Source organism: Fomitiporia mediterranea (genome assembly GCF_000271605.1).
Source record: "Fomitiporia mediterranea MF3/22 unplaced genomic scaffold FOMMEscaffold_14, whole genome shotgun sequence".
NCBI classification, from domain to species: domain Eukaryota; kingdom Fungi; phylum Basidiomycota; class Agaricomycetes; order Hymenochaetales; family Hymenochaetaceae; genus Fomitiporia; species Fomitiporia mediterranea.
Genome location: NW_006760399.1, coordinates 188,507 through 207,129, shown reverse-complemented (window position 1 = coordinate 207,129; position 18,623 = coordinate 188,507). Strand labels below are relative to the sequence as shown.

At 49.5% G+C, this 18,623-nt stretch overlaps 5 protein-coding genes across 5 annotated transcripts; 1 reads left to right on the top strand and 4 right to left on the bottom strand.

Moving 5' to 3' along the window:
• Nucleotides 1-1,048: 1,048 nt before the first annotated feature.
• FOMMEDRAFT_128564 (UDP-Glycosyltransferase/glycogen phosphorylase) lies at nt 1,049-5,396 on the bottom strand. The gene is made up of 20 exons (XM_007270715.1): nt 4,899-5,396; nt 4,694-4,843; nt 4,561-4,638; nt 4,390-4,506; nt 4,090-4,338; nt 3,742-4,025; nt 3,187-3,627; nt 3,095-3,133; nt 3,018-3,039; nt 2,861-2,953; nt 2,770-2,809; nt 2,644-2,709; nt 2,388-2,582; nt 2,158-2,327; nt 1,971-2,062; nt 1,859-1,878; nt 1,683-1,787; nt 1,511-1,621; nt 1,399-1,444; nt 1,049-1,322 (listed from the first exon to the last, which is right to left on the bottom strand). The coding sequence occupies exons 1-20, from the start codon at nt 5,350-5,352 to the stop codon at nt 1,242-1,244; spliced, it is 2,853 nt and encodes a 950-aa protein (XP_007270777.1). The 5' UTR covers nt 5,353-5,396; the 3' UTR covers nt 1,049-1,241.
• A 1,643-nt stretch (nt 5,397-7,039) lies between these two features.
• FOMMEDRAFT_128560 (uncharacterized protein) lies at nt 7,040-8,758 on the bottom strand (the record flags this gene model as incomplete). Its single annotated transcript, XM_007270714.1, has 2 exons — nt 7,436-8,758; nt 7,040-7,381 (listed from the first exon to the last, which is right to left on the bottom strand). Coding segments are annotated over exons 1-2 (1,593 nt in total), but the record flags the coding sequence as incomplete, so codon positions are not given.
• Nucleotides 8,759-9,128: 370 nt separating this feature from the next.
• On the top strand, nt 9,129-10,651 carry FOMMEDRAFT_148889 (NuA4-domain-containing protein). Its single transcript, XM_007270713.1, has 4 exons — nt 9,129-9,415; nt 9,563-9,748; nt 9,852-10,532; nt 10,591-10,651. The coding sequence occupies exons 1-3, from the start codon at nt 9,299-9,301 to the stop codon at nt 10,497-10,499; spliced, it is 951 nt and encodes a 316-aa protein (XP_007270775.1). The 5' UTR covers nt 9,129-9,298; the 3' UTR covers nt 10,500-10,532; nt 10,591-10,651.
• Nucleotides 10,652-10,706: 55 nt separating this feature from the next.
• On the bottom strand, nt 10,707-13,097 carry FOMMEDRAFT_148888 (isocitrate lyase; the record flags this gene model as incomplete). Its single annotated transcript, XM_007270712.1, has 6 exons — nt 10,707-12,148; nt 12,220-12,335; nt 12,426-12,589; nt 12,662-12,853; nt 12,961-12,993; nt 13,053-13,097. 6 exons carry the CDS (start codon nt 13,095-13,097, stop codon nt 10,857-10,859), a joined length of 1,842 nt encoding a protein of 613 aa, XP_007270774.1. The 3' UTR covers nt 10,707-10,856.
• Nucleotides 13,098-13,768: 671 nt separating this feature from the next.
• On the bottom strand, nt 13,769-18,206 carry FOMMEDRAFT_142942 (uncharacterized protein). The gene is made up of 2 exons (XM_007270711.1): nt 17,581-18,206; nt 13,769-17,447 (listed from the first exon to the last, which is right to left on the bottom strand). Exons 1-2 carry the CDS (start codon nt 17,817-17,819, stop codon nt 14,546-14,548), a joined length of 3,141 nt encoding a protein of 1,046 aa, XP_007270773.1. The 5' UTR covers nt 17,820-18,206; the 3' UTR covers nt 13,769-14,545.
• Between the last annotated feature and the right edge of the window lie 417 nt (nt 18,207-18,623).

Sequence of the window (18,623 nt, the reverse complement as noted above, 5' to 3'; positions counted from 1 at the left end):
CCCCCCTCTCTTTGTGTGATCCCTCTAAGCCTCTCACATAACCTCTCTTCCCCTTTCTTAACAGTTAGTTTATTCAAAACTGACAAGGTTGTGCAAATACCTCCTCCACAAAAACATGCAAATAAAGCTCCTAGTTTGTTTGCTCTACATGTGTGAATTTACTTACAATTGGATAGACATGACAGTATAATTTATTAATACATTATATGGTTATCAGACTTGTCATTAGCTGACGAAAGTAATCCATTCCGTGGGTGGTCTCTGTTTAGGGACAACAAGAAGAGCAGACATATTTGTAAGTTTATTTCTCACTGTGTCTATTGCACACAGCCGACTGAAGAGTATCCATCTATAGTGTACAATGGTGCTCCTGAAAAGAATGGTCTAGTCTTCAATGACGTGGATAAATATGCAATTCAAAATTTAGCAGATGCTGCTCGCTATTATGACTATTTTACAAAGCAGGATAGTGAAGAATACAAGAATAGGGAGAAACAATGGGAGGAACAGGAAAAAAAATAGTACCTTACTTCCATATAAAAGCAGCCCTTGTATCTCTCCATGTATTAGACTGCTCTGAAATAAAGATGGGAGTTATACATAAAATTGTATCCCTATTGCTAGATTAATAGAATGAAAAGATTATCCAAGTTGATACATTCTACTAGCGAGTAATATTGGTGTTGACGTTCCTACAGTTCGGCCTAGTGCTAGATTGGAATTTGCAGGCGAGGAATTCAACGACCAGTCCAAGAAAGCAACTCGTCATCACTACCTCATACATTCTATTTGACAAGAGGATAAGCGAATACGTATGGAATAAAACGATGAGACACGACGTAGATTAACGATGCTGTTATTGCATAGAACAACAGACATATTATAGTTACGTATGATGCATCGGGGTACTGTCAATTTAAGTACGATGAACGGGATCGTATTGCCCGTGATCCGGGCAGTACTAGTAGTCCTGGCAAATATAAGCACACATCATCGGTCTAAATCCTCGGACACTTCTGTATTAACATACATTATGGGCTACTTTCTAATACAGACGTGTAAATAGTGCTTGTACGTCGTATAAGTGATGGGGCGACAGTGATATGAGAAAGGGTAATGCAACAAATAGACAAAATGGAACACGAATAACACTAATGTTAAAGGGAAAAAAACACAGACAACAAAACGGCGTATTGTAAAGCAGCAAGTGGATAATAAAATTTAATCATAATAACTTCGATTCAATCTAGAGTCGTCCTGACGCGCCCTGCACGATCAAGGTAGGTGTAAATAGCATGCAGAGCGTTCTGCACGCCGCTCTCCTGAGATAGGGTTTACAAACACAAGATGAGTTGTATGTATGGAAATGGGAAGAGAAAATGAAGAAATGATACCCACCTGTCTAATGTTCTCACCTACAGCCGCTGCTCGTTCCTTCATCACTCTGGTAGGTTATCATTTAGATTAACTTCGAAAATAGGAAACAGACAACATGACGAGATCTACGTACCGATCAGTCGTCGCTCTCACAAGTGCATTAGCAAGCTCCGACGAATGTAAGCTCGACACTCTCAGACCTGCCCCTATCTTCTGCACACGTGAAGCCCAGAAGAATTGATCACTATAATCACGTCAATAACTCGGACTACAAATCTTCAAATGACTATCATAATTTTGCTTACCCGAACCATGGCTTGACAAGCGTTGGGATACCTGCACGTAGACTAGCGCCAGTCGTACCCGCGCCACCGTGATGAAGAGCTGCATCGATTTGCGGAAAGAGCCAGCTATACAACAAGTTCATTGGCGCAGTCAGCATCGTTATCTCAGAAGCGCTCCTGAACGAAGTGACACGTACTCATGTGGAATCTTGTCAATCTAGCGAAGGCACATACGTGGATGTTAAATCAGCATAAACATACATTGACACAGGATTTGTAAAATCAAACGCCAAGACAAGCGTCACTTACGGAATAGCATTCCGGCGGAAACTCAAACTCAGGCTCATCGGACTTGCTCATTCGCGCTGACCACCCTTTCGAGATGATCGCCCGAACGCCACCTGAAACGTGATTGATTTATTTTAAAAATGACAAATAATAAGTATCAAGATCAGGATCAAGAAGATGAATGTGATATTCATAATTCATTACGCACTCTTCTTTACTGCTTTGACGATACTACGCGTCATCGCTGGTGGGTTTGGTACGGTTATGCTTCCGAAACCGATGTACACGATTGGCTTCTCGTCTTCTCGTGCTTTCTCCATCCATTGAAGAAGGTTGCTCGGTGGTGACCAGTTTAAGTCAGGGTTGTCGAGGAACCAGCTATATTTCAAGGTAACTTGTCAACTTCCTGGGATAAGGCTGTCTTGTGCTAATACGCACTATCCAGACACGGTGATAGCATCTCCCCAGTCCAACGGCTTCGGAACAACCGAAGGCGAGAAATTATATATGAAGGGAATCTTGGACTGTGCGAGATGGCCCATGTCCGTATTTCCGATATGTAAAGTATTTCGTCTCCATCGATTAATCTGTCCAGCAGTCGCACTCCAGAATACATTATCGAATAGAATATATCTATATCGGGATTGAAGATCGCGTAAGCTTGCTTAGAGAAGTGAACATAGAAAAGTCGTACGTAGAAGCATTAAAATGAGCCAATTCTACGGGCGGACTAAGGAAGGGATGCGGGAATTCTGTCGTCCTAAATACAATCAAGAAACTCTCAGTTTCATAACATTGATGAGATGTGAAAATGACAAACTTTGTCCAAGGCATAGTAAAAGTTCGGAAGTAAGGAATATCTGGCATATATCAGTTCCTCCAGCCAGTTCAAACATCAAGAACGGACTCACTGAGAGCTTCTGCAATGTGTACACCAGCCATAGCAGATGGGCTCTCCAGAAGGACGTCTGCATCTTTACATTGTTCCCAAGCATCTGCTAAAACTGAAGAGCATTGTAAGGAACGCAGTTGAAGAAGTCAAAGCCAACAGGTGCATAAGATACTTACGATCATCTAACCATGTCCGGAACTGGTCAAATGAAAGTCAGTCGGTTTCAATCTTCAAGGCACAGAGATGTGCGTACATTGCCAAGGCTCTCCTTAAAAAACTGAGGCGAAAACATCTATACGTCCTCACTCAGCCATGATCCACTCAGCACAATAAAAAGCAGCCTACCTTATGCTCCACACTCAACTTCATCAACGCACCCGGGTCTCCACCCGCCGTCCGATGCCTAATCCCCCACCCCTCAACCCACTCCTTATACTCCGCATGCGTAACAATCGACACACTATGACCCTCCTGAAGGAGAGTCCGCCCAAGAGCGATATATGGCTGCACATCTCCCCTCGAACCAATTGTAAGACACACAAAGTGCATCGAGCTTGCTCGCGGGAGTGTACCCGCGGGTAGGTTAATCACTTTGGGTAGTAATGGGATATCCGTCATTGCGAAGCGTTTGGAAGTTGCGCGGTCGATTGTACGTGAAAGTGGAGAGAGGACGTGTGAGACGGTTGGGACTGGGACGGGCATGGAGGCTGTTGTTGCGCTCGTCCCTGTGCCGGAGCTTGTACTAGTGGAATTATTACGGACTGGTGATCCGATGGATGCAGGCGACTCAGTGAGCAAGCCTGTCTTCGGTGATCCCGTCGGCTTGGGTGATGAGGTCAGGAAGGCTGCTCTGGTGGGACTTGTGGGCTGGGTAAGAGCGGCCGTTCGTTCCTTCTGAACGCGATGAGCCTCGACAGCATCTGTGATTCGCCGTATTGCCTCGTCACGTCGTTCCTCCGAGTAGAAATCAAAATACATGGAAGGATGTTCGCGCAAGTCGAGTATCAGTCCAAAGACCCGCGGAACATATCGGTAATTCGGACGGGCACCAGCAATTTTGCTGATCGGGAAGCGGTATTTCGCATCTTTAATGGATAGGCACTTCGTCCAATACCCAACGTAGTGCTTGGAAATCGCAAGATACCCTGTGGATGCAATGCTACGAGCGATACTTGCACGAGTATCTGCGAAAGTAAGAATGTCAGCTCCTAAGTCATATATCTCTAAAATATTTAACGCAGTACTTACACCAAATCTCGGTCTCTACACCAAGGCCAAGAGCATTCCGTATTGCCTCTTCCTTGCTATCCTCTACCTTTCTCACATCCTGATTTCGCTCGAGGAAACTCAACGCACCAAAATCGACGATAACTTTGGGTGGAATTCGTACACCAGCACGGCGCTCCCGTCCCCTCGCCGCCTCAACCCGTTTACCAAAGTCATCCCAACTATGCGTCTGTCGCGCAACCCCAATCTCAATAGTTCGCCCTTCCATATCTATATCCTCGTCATCAGAAGGCGAACTGTTCTCTGAATCGTCTTCGTCACCGCTCTCGGAAATACTTGTCTGTCCTCTACCCGAAGACAGCTCCATGTTAACCATGTTCGCGTATTTCAGAGCCATACGCGTTGAGAAACTCTTGACACGACTTAGGGGTATGCTGACTGCATTCATTCAGATACAGTTTGTATACCAAAAAAACAATTTAAGAAACTTACTTTGTACGCCACGCGTCTCATCCTCACTTCTACGGGACAGAAAATCTACGCGTCCATGCCGATTCATATAAATTGCACCTAAACGGACTACATTAGACGAGAAATTTGCACGTTGTAGGGGACTTGATGGTACCTTGCAGTTCACGTCTCCATTCACGCGCAGATTCCTCCGTATCGAACTCGGCATGCGAATTGGTAGAGCACATCTTGTCGACACCAAACTCAAACCTGAGAGTCTTCTTGTTTCCCTCGTCTTCAGGATAGACCATCTTGATTGAGGATACTAGAAGTATGTTTAGCATACAGTCGCCATATGTCCACTTATGATGTGAACTTACACAAGCAAGACCACAGAGGTCTCATACGATCCTCCTCCTTACTCGACGGGAAACAAGTAAGCATATCATGGGACAACTCGAGCCACACACGCCGCTTCCTACGCAAACCGCGTCGATGAATCGTAACAGGTCCTCTTCGGATAATTTGCTTCTCCGGAAGGAGGTCCGGTCGTGTAGAGAGTAAAGAAGCGTGAAACGCGAGGCGGTGAGATGTGAGGTGGACTATACCAAGGATTGCGATCTCCTGCAGGTACGCGCCGTCCATTTCCCAGATGAGTTGTTCCGTGTCGTGTTCGTCTACTGTGAGCGAACCGAATTCGTCGATGAGTAGTTTGACTATTTGGTCGGAGGAGAGATGTGAGGCGTCTGTTATGCCCGATTCGTTGTCGTCGACGGCTGTCTTTGACTCGCTTGATTCATGCTCGTCGATGTCCATCCCGTCCGGCCTGGTCATCTCGGCCCCGGGTGATACTTCCTCGCTAACAGCAGTAGTAGTCGCCTCACTTAACTCAGTATGCTCGTCCACGTCCATCTCGTCCGGTTCAGTCATCTCAACCCCACCCAACACGTCCCCTTCCTTCATCACCGAATACTTCGCAAATCGTTCCGTAGCAACAAGTTCCGGTGTGCTCAAATCCCGTCCAAGAAGATCCGCAAACCGTCTCATAGATTCCCTATCCCTGCCTTCTCGTTCTCCATCCCTAGCTTCTTCGCGTCGCTCCATGCGTGTGTCCTCCAAGCCACTATCATTATTAGCATCTCGGTCTCCGTTTTCCGTCTGTTTCTTACAGCCCTGTTCTTCTTCGGTAATGACCTCGCTGTATTGTACGGCATCGATGAATATACGCGAGAGCCCGCTATTATCAAGCAATGAAGGCCTCAGGCTCAAGTCCGGATCGGGTCCACCGATGTCCGAGTCCCTAAGCCCCGAGTCAGTGGAAAGTGTCGAGTCCTCCCTCAGCGTCGCAGTCTTGGTCGACGCCATTGAGCGCGAGCGAGGTGGCGAAGCAAGCCAAGCAAACAAGCACTTAGAAAACAAGAAAGGACGAGAGTTACCAAGTTACTTGATGAAACCTCAGAAAGGGAGTGCTGAGTATCTTATAGATGCATAAGCAAGCCACACACACAACAGCAACAAACTATCTTTGACTCGTTCTACGCGTCATCTTTGCCTGCAGGGTTCCTTCCGCCCGGAGTGGCAGGGACGCGCTAAGTCGGCCTGTAAAACGTCAGCACGCCGATCGGAGAGTTGCTCCGCGCATGCCTGACGCAATAAAGCTTATCACATGCGTCTGAAACGCATCTTGCACGAACGAAGCCTAGCGCTCAGCCAATTGTCTCTCGAGTTCAGGTTATCTGAGATGAATGACAGCTTATAAGGGAAGGTGGTCTTGCTACAGGGCATACACGGGAAAGCACGGTAGATTGAGTAGACTTCCCGTCGACTTCTTGACAGAAGCCCAATGACGACTCGTGTAATAAAGTTTGATCCTATTCACTTTGTCTGCACGTGATCTCATGCAACTCTGCTGCATTTGGCTTAACTTCGGATTGGACAGCACTCTGAACGTAGAGCAGCACAATCCTTGGGGAGAGGCATGACAAAGAGTGCACAGTCCATGGAGACACATGATCTGTATACGTGTACTAGTACTACCTTCAAGCAAGAAGGCTGTGTGTGATCGTGCTCTGTACACTAGCCAGGCCATTTTTGGGGATTGAGATAAATACGTGGAATTGCCTGATATGCTAATTCTCCCACATTTAGCAGAACTATCGACTTGGGCTACAGACTCAGTGGAAAGCAGAGCAGATTGTTTTGTGGCAACATTGTAAAAACAGAGCAGTCATACAATCATGTACTAGTGGCACATGATCCGTCTACTTATACTATGCAGTATCAACTCCAAGCACAGAAGGGCTTCGCGTAATTGCGGGTTTGCACAATGAGCCGGAACTCAACCGACAACATTGATCTATTGTTGCACCGCAGAACCAATAACAAATGACTAGATAGCACATCAAAACAAACTGATATACAAACCAGAACACAAAACACGCCGACAAATAAATAACGAGATCATCAACCAAACAGATGAATGGAAGGAAGAGGGGAGAGGAAACACATGCATCCTTCATTTCCTCTTCTTCTTCCTAACCGTAAGCACCCTCACCTCACCCTTACTCGCCCCATCAGCAATATTAACACCGTTCTTCTCGGAACGGACCGCAGGAGGAGGCGGAGCATCAGGATTCGACACCGCAATCTCTCCATAAATAAACGACGAGTAATTATCCGCCGAAGGCTCGGGCTCCGGAAATGGATTCGGTGAAATATCGTCCCCTGCTCCTAGTCCGAGTCCATTAAGCGCCACAGTGCGACGTGGGGGTGTGCGAGGTGGGACGAGGAAATGTGGTGGAGGTGTTTCAGACCTATCTTCCTTTTCTGCCTCCTCTTCCTTTGCTACATTTGCAGCGACGTTCTCGTCTTCGTCGCCGACGAGGAACGGTGGTTTCTCCTTTGACGTCTCCAGTACGTGTAGTCCACTACATAAGCTGCGAATTGAAGCCTCCAGGATGGACGTCGCCTTCAAAGAACGTTCCGTCGTCGAGAACTCATGCCCCGTCATGAGCGAATGTACAACCCGCTGGACAAGATGACGTGATACTTCTCCTGGTTGAGGTGCAAGTGGATTCGCAGCTAATCCTTCCTTCGATGTCGAAGCAGTAGATTTGGATCCAGCTCCAGGTGGGAAAACAATAACGAAGAACCCCGTGATTGCACCGGCTACACATTCCTGGCGGAACGACATGCGTTCCCAGAACTCGTCAGCACTCACTACACCCAGCTCTCCGAGAATTCGCGGCTGCTTTTCCTTTTCCTTGTGATTTCTGCTATTGTCCGAGTCTTTATCTTTAGCTTCCGTGTCGCTCGTACGCCGTCGTTTTCGGTGCGGAGAACGTAGACCATCTACTTGTGTAGTGCATGCAATCTCGTCCATAAATCGTGATTTCGGGTCATCATCGAAGGATGGAATCAGCTGTCCGAGGTTGAATTCGTCCTTTGCTTTCCCCGTAGGAGCATATGGTAAAGGCACCTCCGTCTGCGAATACGGATGTCCGTATATCCAATTTGAGCTGTTACTGTTCTTCACTAACGTCTCTCCGAGTGCTTGAATAGCTTCAAGCTCGTTCATCCCAGGTAACAAATAATACATCTTAATCTCTCCACCACCAACCTCTTGCACCACACGTCCCAAAATTCGCTTCCACCACGCACACAATTTCACATCGTTCAACGGCTTCTTGGAAGGATGATCAGCCGAATTTGGGAATAAATATTGCCGTTCGGCACGTGCGAAGAGATGGATCCATAGTGTTGTCCCGCGTAACTTCGGAGGACGCGTGGCTGGATTCGCGTAAAACACTACGAATGCCCGGACAAGTGCAGACGTCGGTGCAGGTCGAGTTCCCTGTCCAGTCGAATCTACCTTCGCAACATAGAGAATCGCACTATTTGTTGTAGGGATATGGAAAAGCGCAGCCTCGATGGCGGTGACGAAGACTCGTTGGGGTTCGTCCTTAGACTCGGGCTCATTAGGAGTCGGACAGGACACTTGCTCGGAACAGAGGATGAGCATGTGTTGCGCGTAGATGCGCGGATGGGAAGACGCGTATGGAAATAATTCTGCATGCTTGTGTGGTGCGGAGACAAGAACGTTGAGGTGGAAGTGGCGGGTTCCTGGGAGGGCCTTGAGTGAATCGAGGAGCTGATCACGTAACTTCATGGTACCTCTTCCCAAGGAGTCCAGCTCGTGAGCGCGTAAGAGAGTTTGTGTACAATTCGTGGCAGGTTTGAGAGCAAGATGGCTGGTAACAATACAATGTGTAGATCAGAGTTCGTCAACTGTGCAGTGTGAGGTTACAAGCGTAAGAAAGTCGTGTAAGTCGAGTAAATGGGTATTGAATTGAGGAGAAGATACTAGCATATGCAGTAGTGGAAAGCCATGTCAAATATATGGACTTCAAGAGCAGGCTTTATGTGCAGGCTGAGGAGGCTCATCGAGTAGTGAGTTTGAAGGATGGCATTCAACGCGTGCACGTGACAGTTGGCCACTAAAAATATGGACCTATAATGTCACAATTATGTCACATATTAAATAGTCACGTATAATTGTACACTGAGTCTAAGTACATTCCAATCCTTCGAGCCAGCTCACTACTCAAACGCGTTGATGTAACGGTATTGTCCACTGGCTGTCTGAAGGCAACGCGCATAGAGCCACTGTTGTTAACATCGAATACCTCGAACTCCAAGAACCCTCAGTCTTCAGCTTGAACACGCCTCTTCTCTACACTTAAACCTCCCTCTTCCGATCCTATCTCAACGATTCAACGCGATGGAAGCACCTGCAATCCCAGCAACGCCCTCACCAGAGGACAGAGCGCGTTACGAAGCAGCGCGCAAGGAACTCGAGGCAGCGTTAAAGAAGAAACGAGCAGTTGATAGACAACTCGTACGTCTCACCCACTTGTACTCCCTACACACACATCCATTCCTTCACACCCTCAAAACATTCCAACCATCCTAAATCATCCAATTTATATCCCATTTCTACATGCTCGTATATTACATTACGCATACTGAAACTAATGCAAACTAGGCCCAACTAGAAGTCCAGATCTACAACTTCGAAGGCTCCTACCTCGCCGAAACAGCCCAACACAGCGGGGGTAACATCATCCAAGGATTCGACGGGTACCTCAAAACCCAAAGTGTCGGACGGAGGAGACACGAACCGACCGATGCGGATAGGGTGTTCTCTAATAGCTCGTTGACGTATCAGAAGGTGCGTTCCTCTTTCCCCCCTCGTTCTTCTTCGCAGTTTATTTGTTGAGGAATGTAGTTATGTTTATAACGAATAGTGATAACTGACGACGAACGTATTGTAGAGCCTCGAACTAATGGGCGAAGCAGACTCCGACTCCCCCCAACCCAACCAAGTCCCAAACCCAAACGCCTCCCTCCCCCTCCAACTCTCCTCAATCCCAAACACCCTCCCAAGCTCCCTCTCCCTCTCCAACTCCCTCTCCCTCTCCAACCGATCAACTCCAGGACTCGGTGGCGTCGGTGGAGCCGGAATCGGAGGTGGGGGGTTGACGTCGATTGTACTTCCACCACCAACCTCCCACCCATCTTCCACCTCCACTCGCGACGGAGGTAGCGGAGGAGGAACAGGAGCAGGAGGAACAGGAGGAGGAAGTCGAACACAAACAGACAAAGAAACCCAACAACTAAGCGCAGCCGCCCAAAAAAAGGCCCGTGATAAAGAATACCAACGCCGAAAACGTGACGCAGCGAGACAGAGAAGTGCAGCGTTAGCTGCACAGGCTGCTGCTGCTCAAGCTCAAGCTCAAGCTACTGCACAGGCTCAGGCGAATGGTCAATCTGGTGGTACGGCTGGGAGTGGAGGGAGTGGAATGGGTGGAAAGGGTGGAAGTGGAGAAGTGGGGAGTGGTGGGGAGACGGGAGGAGGATCAGATGGGACGAGTGTGAGAGCACGGCCGAGTAAGAAGCCTAGACAGGCGGACGATGATTAGGCAGGCATTGAGTTGAGTATAGATTGGCGGGTTGTATGTATGAATATGTATATATTGAACATGGAATACCGAATGACTCCTTGTTTTACAGGTGGTAGATTCATTTTTGTGTATAGATAGTATACTTTCGTGTTGTATGAGTATTCTTTCGGTATGATTACATGAGCGCTGAACTGAATCGTTGCTGAATCCGAAACGTGGATTGATGGACAAGAACTTTTGATTGCAAGACATTGTCAAAAGGTATGAGTACATACAATACTACATAGTGCATACACTTTTAACAGAAACAGAGAAAACAGTCTAAACATTAAAACCATAACAAAATCGTCATCTTTTTTGTTCACCACTCCCACTTTACAACTTCACCTTAGCCGTAAACTGATCCTCCGTAACCCCCTTCCCCATAGCAGCCGTCGAACTCACACCCCCCGTAATAGTCTTCAACAACCCATCCACATAATCCGCCCCACTCCACTTCTGATGCGTCAAAACATCACACCCAATCTCCCTCTCCCTCCTCTGCACAATCTCCACATAAGCCTTCATACCCTCATCCTTAAACGCCCTCGCAAACAAGTCAGATATATACGCTGTAGAATGAAGCCCAGCGAGAGTGATAAATTGCCAGACGAAACCTAGTTTCCCGAGTTCCCAGACGTAGGACTTCATTTCGCTTGGACCGAGACCTGCGGCTTCCCAGTTGAAGGAAGGGGAGAGGTTGTAGGCTAGCCATTGGTGTGGATGGACGGCGTGTACGCCTTCTGCGAATTCACGCGCTTGAGCGAGGATAGGTTTTTTGGTCTCCATCCATAAGGCGTCTGCGTAGGGTGCAAACGCACATGCACGCACGACGGCACATTGCGTCCCACCTTGGTACCTATAAAACCCTTCCCTCGTTCTCGGGGCGTCCCAATCCCAATACGGTTGGGACTTCAAACCGAAGTGGGTTTGGGCGAGTGAGAGCGCGGCGGTGTGTGAGAGTGTACGGACTTTGCTGAGGAACTCAGCGTGTGCGGGGGAGTTTAAGAAGGATTGGTTTTCGGAGGCGAGTGCGGCGACGAGAGCCTCGCCATACGTTTTAATATTCGCTTGCGCGACCCACTCGTCTTCAACAGCTTGCAACGCATCCCCAACCTTCCCCGCCGCCTCCGCCTCATTCATCACAACCACAAGCGGTCTCAGCCTCGGGTTCGTCGAGCCCAAAATAAACGGATGGTCCCTCTCATCCACATTCGTCGTAATCAACGTCGCAGCCTCCGAATCCGTCCTACACACAACAAGATTCTCCACTCCCATAATATCAAACTGCAAACGAATCGCTACAAGTCGATTAATATGCTCTTGAATAGGAACGAGAACTTTCCCCGCCATGTGTCCGCATTTCTTCGTTCCGGGAGCTTGGTCCTCAATGTGAATCCCCGCGGCGCCCTTTTCGACGAAGAGCTTCGCGAGTTTCATCACTGCTGTGAGACCTCCGTGACCTGTATCTGCGTCGGCGATAATGGGGCGGAGATAGTCTATCGCGGGAGTTGAGGCACGTTCGGCGTCGGACATGCGGAGACGGGCTTCCCGTTGTTTGCGGTCATGGAAAAGTTGGGCCATGAAGAGGTGTTCGACTTTGTTGGGGACGGTGTTAGAGGGGTAGTCTGTATGAGATTGTGTGAGCGGAGTGGAGTTAGCAACGTTTGGGAATAGAAGTGGAAAGGAGTATGATCACCTGCGAGGTCCGGACCTGGCTCGTTCGTACTCGAAGCCGTACTCGAAGTCTGCCACCCAGAGACATACACCGTCTCCAAGTATTTTGCCATCTGAGTCACTTGCACCGGGTCAAGTCTATCAAATCAAAACCAAAATCAAAACCATCTCATTATCAGCATACCCACTCAACCCTCAGTAGCTCACAAAAAAGTGTAGACTACTCACGCTCCATAAGTATGCGACGGCGTCTTATTCTTCCAATGCTCCGACAACAACCTCCACAGCTTCTTGGCTTGAATATCAGACGGGTAGGAAATGGGAATCGTCCCGCGCTTGGAGACGACTTGAGCAGCGGTGTATGGTCGTTTAACACGTGAAAAGCGCTCGCCCTGATGGTAATAATTCACAAATCAATCAATATTTAGAAAAAGTATGTGTATATGTGAGAAATGGGAACTAACCTGCCAACGCTGCTCAAGCTCCCTAACTTCCTGCTCAAACGCAACTCGTTCTGCGCTCATATCTGAAACTATCCGTAAAGATAAAGGTAAAGGTAACGGAGGAGGGAGAGGAGCAAGGGGGAACAATGTGAAGACGGATGGAAATGGCGCATGACTTTCATTCTTATATCTCAAGGCAGACGGGACTGGAACCTGGAATGCACGGATACGGAGCAGTCGAAGCAGCCTAAAGCGCGGAGGATCGGCGACACGGAACCATGTGAATTCCTCGGTCTACCCGTTCCTTCCCGTCTACTCACCACTTCCTCCTCCGACAGTCCTTTCGTCTCGATCTATCGTCGCTCTAAGCACGCACGTCCACTCCGAGGATACATTCACAACGCGGACTTACCACCACCCCCTTGTATCTATGTGAGCTCCCTCGGTGCGCAGGCATGGTCGTTGAGACACTTTCACGCTGTGTTACTATTTCCGCCCCGCCTAGCTCGTGATTTCAGCCCTAGGAGCTAACATCTACAGCACTCTAGGCCCCATCATCGCCGAAATGCTCCGAAACATCTCATTCGCAGCTCTCGGGAGACCGAGCACCTACAATTAGTACAAAAGAACATCAACGAATAGCGAACGGCGGCGAAAGGCGAAACTCTTTAGACTCTCGTCTTTCGTCCTTTTATAATTATAACTCTAAGCAAGACTGTATTGATGGTCCGAGTCTGCCCGAGTTATAGGCAGAATAAAATACCTTCTAGTCTTCGAGACGGAAGAAAACAAAACTAACTTTCGGATTGACTATACATATCCGTGTCTATATATAGAAGATGCTGTTTAGTGTTCCACAGTTTTACAACACAAAATTGTACACGAGTGAATATTATTCCAAGTTTGTTGATTGAGCCCTCATCTACCCAATGTCTCAAAGGTCTCAGAAACACATCGATATCACTCAAAATAATCATGTCCAACTGACAAATCCACCAGAAACCACTGTTTATTTGTTCCACAGACACAGAAAAGAGAAAGACAGACAGACCACAAAACAATTCTATATTGAGAGACTTGAGAAAGAAACTTGAGAAGAAAGTTGAGCTAAAAAAAAGTTGGGGGGGAAAAAACATGTAAAATGATGAAAACACAAATGAGTCGGATGGACGGATGGATGGATGTATCACAGGTGAAGGAGAGAAGGAGAGGAAGTGAAGAGAGCATGCAAAACTAAACTACTAAAATTCACAAATTCAAACGTTCAATCAAACCAGTCAACAGTCAAATAACAGAATCGAATCGAATCGAATCGAATCGAATCGAATCAATCCGTTATGCAGAGAAAGTTAAGAGGGAGGAGAGAATCAAACAGAACGAAGAAAACAAATAAAACGTACCACCAAAAAAGCCCAACAGAAGGCAGAAATCGAAAGTGAAACAGTAAAAGAATACCACACCACAAAAGAAAACAGGGAGGGAAAAGAACTGAAGATTTTGTTTTACACCAAGATTCGGAACATGATGGATAATGGACATGATGAAGACGGAGATAACGGACAACGGGATAAACGGAGACAATGGATGAGCGGGATGGGATAATGGTTGACCAGCCAATCGGGCGAGCTTGGGAGGGAAGGAGGTAAATGAAATGGCAGGGTGAGTGAGCGAGTGAGTGAAAAACAAACATGGGAGAGCACCGTTTATGTACACAGATGAGTGGAAGAGAAAAAAAGCATCGTGAGGGGATGATGAGTGAGATGTACATGTTTATAAATAATACATTTGAGAATGAAAAAATGAAAAAAGAGAAAACGGAACAGAAAGGGAAAAGGGGAGAGAGAGAGAAAAACACCCGTTCATTTTGTTTAATTCTCACCAAGGAAAGAACTGGCACGAGTAACTCTAGCTCTCGTCCATAGGTGAGTCCGGACGTTTCGTGGTGTCCTTGGCCTCTCCACCACCACCAGTCTTCCCCTCTCCGTTCCCAGTTTTAGTCGTCATTGACTTCACTCCTGCTCCGCTAGTAGAGTTCGTCCGCCTCGTTTCAGGTCTCCTTTCCTTCCTCTCTTTCTCCCTCTCCCTTTCCCTCTCTTGCTCGCGTTCCCGTTCCTTTTCGTTAATCGCAGAAAGAGGCAGCCTCTCACTTCTAACAGGCAAAGGCTTCAACTGCGGCTCAAACCTCATCGCAGAAACCGACAACCTCCTTCCAATCCCACTCATCCCCTCAAGAGAAGGAGCAGGCGAGCTTGCAGCCGATCTTGATACGCTCCTTCCACCATACGCGCTCGTGTCTTCTCTCGGAGGGGGTGAGACGCTCCGTCGGTGTACATCGTCTACCATCGTCGTAGCTGATGAAGATGGTGGTGGTGGACCACCAGCGCGCTGTTGTTGTTGCATGGAGCCAGTACCGGAGCTTGATGGCACGGGCGCGGTAGTAGGAGGCCGAGGGACGGGTGGAAAGGTGTACGATTCTACACCTGGGGCAGTTGGGTACCCTCCAGTTGTCGTCGTGGTTGTGCCTCCGCTGCTTACGGGTGGAGTAGGTTGGAAGGGCGGACGAGGGGAAAGTCCGTTAGGTGGTCGGCCACCTTGATTTTGGTTTTGCGTATTCCTCCCCCCTGCTGCCGAGGCAGACGGCTCGAACGACCTCAGCTCACGTATCGTTTCTCGAAGTTCTGTAACTTGAGATTGCAGACGAGATACCTCATCGCGCCACATCCTCGCCTCCTGTTGAACGGCCTCCCTAACAAGACTCTCCACCTCATTCCTCGAAATCCCACCCTCACCGGCAGCCGCTTTCAATCTCGCAACCTGTGCTTCACCTTCCTTCGCAACAGCACCTACGCGACGCAACTGCTCACTAAACCAGCCCTTCAATACCTGCGCATCACTCAACGCGTCAAAGAACTGCTCAAATGGCGCAAGGAAGGCAGCTTTATCTGAGTTTGCTCCCGCGCCAGACGCACGATGTCTTGTCGCCGGAGTAGCAGGCATCAGCGCAGAACTGGTACTTCCAGTAGATGTACCATGCGGCGTAGCGAACGTAGCAGCAGTCGCAGTACGCGGAACGCGTGGAAGGCCAGTTGGCTGTGAGAGCCTCACAGGAGTGGCTTCCATCGTTCCCTGGGCACGTTGCATGCTCAATCGCGTCGGTGTCGGAGGGACCTGTCCAGGTGCCTTGCGTACACTCGTACCCCGCTGCACAGCAGCTCCTGCCTGACCCATCGCAGGCGGAAGACTCGGTAGCGCCATCGGGAACCGACCAGGTTGCTGGCCGGGACGAGGCGGAGCACTCTGAATAGCAGGCTGCAAGTTTTTGAAGCTGCTGTTCACGGGCACAGACGGCATATGCATCGCGCGGTGTGGCGGTCCTTGAGTGAGAGAATGAGTTGGTGTCTGCAGAAGGGGAGCATTATGCCGCTCATTATGCTGTTGCTGGTATTGCTGCTGCTGCTGCTGTGCTTGCACCTGTGCGGTGGCACTGCCACTAGCCGAGGTCTTCGGAGCGGGGACGGATTCGGATTCGCGTGGACTAATCATTAGGTCCGCAGGTTTATTACCTCGGAGACCCAATTGTCCAGCCCGGCGACGCGTGAAGCTATTCGGCGGTGGCGGAAGATTGTGTGCTAGTGCGGAGAGACCCTGACTGGCGACAAATGTCGGAGCCTGGTTCTGGTTCTGGGCTTGAGTTGATGCATTTGCGGCGTTCGTTGACGACGAAGATGCCACCGGAGTTGGCGGAGCCGGTCTTGGTGGGCTCGGCCTCTGTTGTCGACCCGATGCCACATGCGGATGTCCTTGCGGGTGCGAGTGAGGATGTGAATGGTGCGAAGGCGGAGAGAGATTTGAGGATGGTGGTGGTGGGTGCAACGGTGCAGCACGAGCAGGCTGATTCGGGTTAGGCGTAGGACTCGTATTCCGGGCGCCGCTGAGCAAAGAAGGACTCCGGGTGCGCGAAGCATTTGCCCTAGCATTCGGAGACATTGTCGGCGGTGTCGGGCCAAGACGCTGCCCATTAGGGCTTGATCCCGTCCGCCTCAAAGGCGGCGCAACCGGTGCTGCTGCCGATCCCGGTCCAGGACCGGTTGCAGACGTCGGCGTTGGATTTACAATGTTTACCGTAACCGACGGTGCAGCGACACTTGCTCTACGCCCAGTAGCATCGATGCCCGCATTTGACCCGCGGCGACCACCTTCAATACCGGCAAGCCCCGCAGCGCTGCCGCGCCGACTCTCAATGAGCGCCTTTTGCTTTTGCTTGACAGCGAGCATGGCGCGGACCTGCTCGACTGCTTGTGGATCACGTTGGATTGTGAAACCCATCACGACGGGCGAGATGGGTGTGTTCGGACCGGTATGTGTCGGCGGAGGCGGAGTATGTGCATGAGCATGCGCTGGATCGCCAACGCCGTCTCCATATGAGATGGCTGCACGCATACTCGGGTGAGCGACGCCGCTGATGGTGACACGCCTTCGCTTCGCGGCATGTTGCTGTGGGCGAACAAGCGAAGGCGGTGGGTGAGGTGGTGCCGCATTTGCATTTGCATTCGTAGTCGTCGCTGTCGTGTTTGAATTCGTAGTCGTTGACGCCGGTACTGCTGTTGCACCTGCATTATTTGTTGCATTATTGCTATTGCTGCTTGCGCTGCCAACGTTGGTGTTGAGGTGTAGTTGCTGACGAGTTCGTTGGGGTCTTGCCGGCGAAGAAGCTTTGGGTGGTGATGGCTTTGACTGAGGCGGCGGAGGCGAGGGATCGAGCTGGTCAACGTCCTGCTCCTGCTTGACGATCCTCGGCGAAGACGGCCTAGCAGAAGACAAAAAAGCTAGAGTTAGTCCCGGAGCCAAACCAAAAGCGTGTATGCAAATAAAACATCAAAAGAAAGATAAAAACCGAGATTACGGAGAAAAGTACAGAGAGAGAAAAAAAGCCAACGCACTCGGAGGAATCGTCTCGTTCCAGCGGACGTTTTCTGTTATCACGTTTTAGCGGAGGAAGTGACGGAGGAGGAGGGTGCGGAGGGCCGTGCGAGTCGTGTCTTGCCTCATTGCGGGACTCGTGGCGGAGGTAGGGTGAGTGAGGATGCGAGTGGATTGGCGGGAGCGCACGGTCACGGTCGTCGAGGGCACTGAACGCCTGGGCGAAGGACGGGAGAGTATGCGATGACATCGTTGGCATTATCGACGAGTGAGGGCGACGATAGGGACGGAAGGGCGACGAAGCGGGAAGGGCGGGCGTGGATTGAGCTGAGTCTAGCTGAGAGAGAGAGGGTGGGAGTCTGCGAGAAGAGACTGTTTGCCGCGCACTAGCAGCCGACTCTCGGCGCGAAGGGAAAAGAAGTCAGGAAGCGTTCGTCAGTCTGCCCGCACTGGCCGACGTTGAGCGACGAAAGGCGAGGGGAGAGGAGATGGTGGGAGGGAATAAAGACTGGTTGTGGACGTCGTGCGTGGGTGTCGCGTCCAAGGAGTGTGTGTTGAGAAAAGTGATGATCAATGCGTCCTGTTTGATCAACTCTCTCAGTATCAGAAAATGAAAATAATGTTACATGTCTGTCTATCTGTCTGTGTGTCTGTCCTGTCTCGGAAGACTTCCCCGGTGAATATATCGGCGTATATACAGCCCGGAAGGTACCCAGAAGAGCTGAGTTATCTCCTTGTCTTCTGCAATATACGCAGAACACACCCACGCGTTCGACACTCGACAACCACGACCGTGAATCCGGCCCTGCACGTTTCATCTCATCCCTCGTCCCTTGCCTTGCCAATCCTCCTAATTTCATCTCCATCCACACACGATGCGCACCCCTCACCCTTCCTCTTCCACATCACCTGTCTCTCACTCACTCCATATCCATCTGACTACCTATTCAACGCTTATCTCCCTTACTCATCGTAAATCCATCTTCAATTCCACTCATCACTCATCCCATCCATTGTTAAGGCAACAAGGGTCTGCCTACAATCATCGACTACTTTAAAAAAT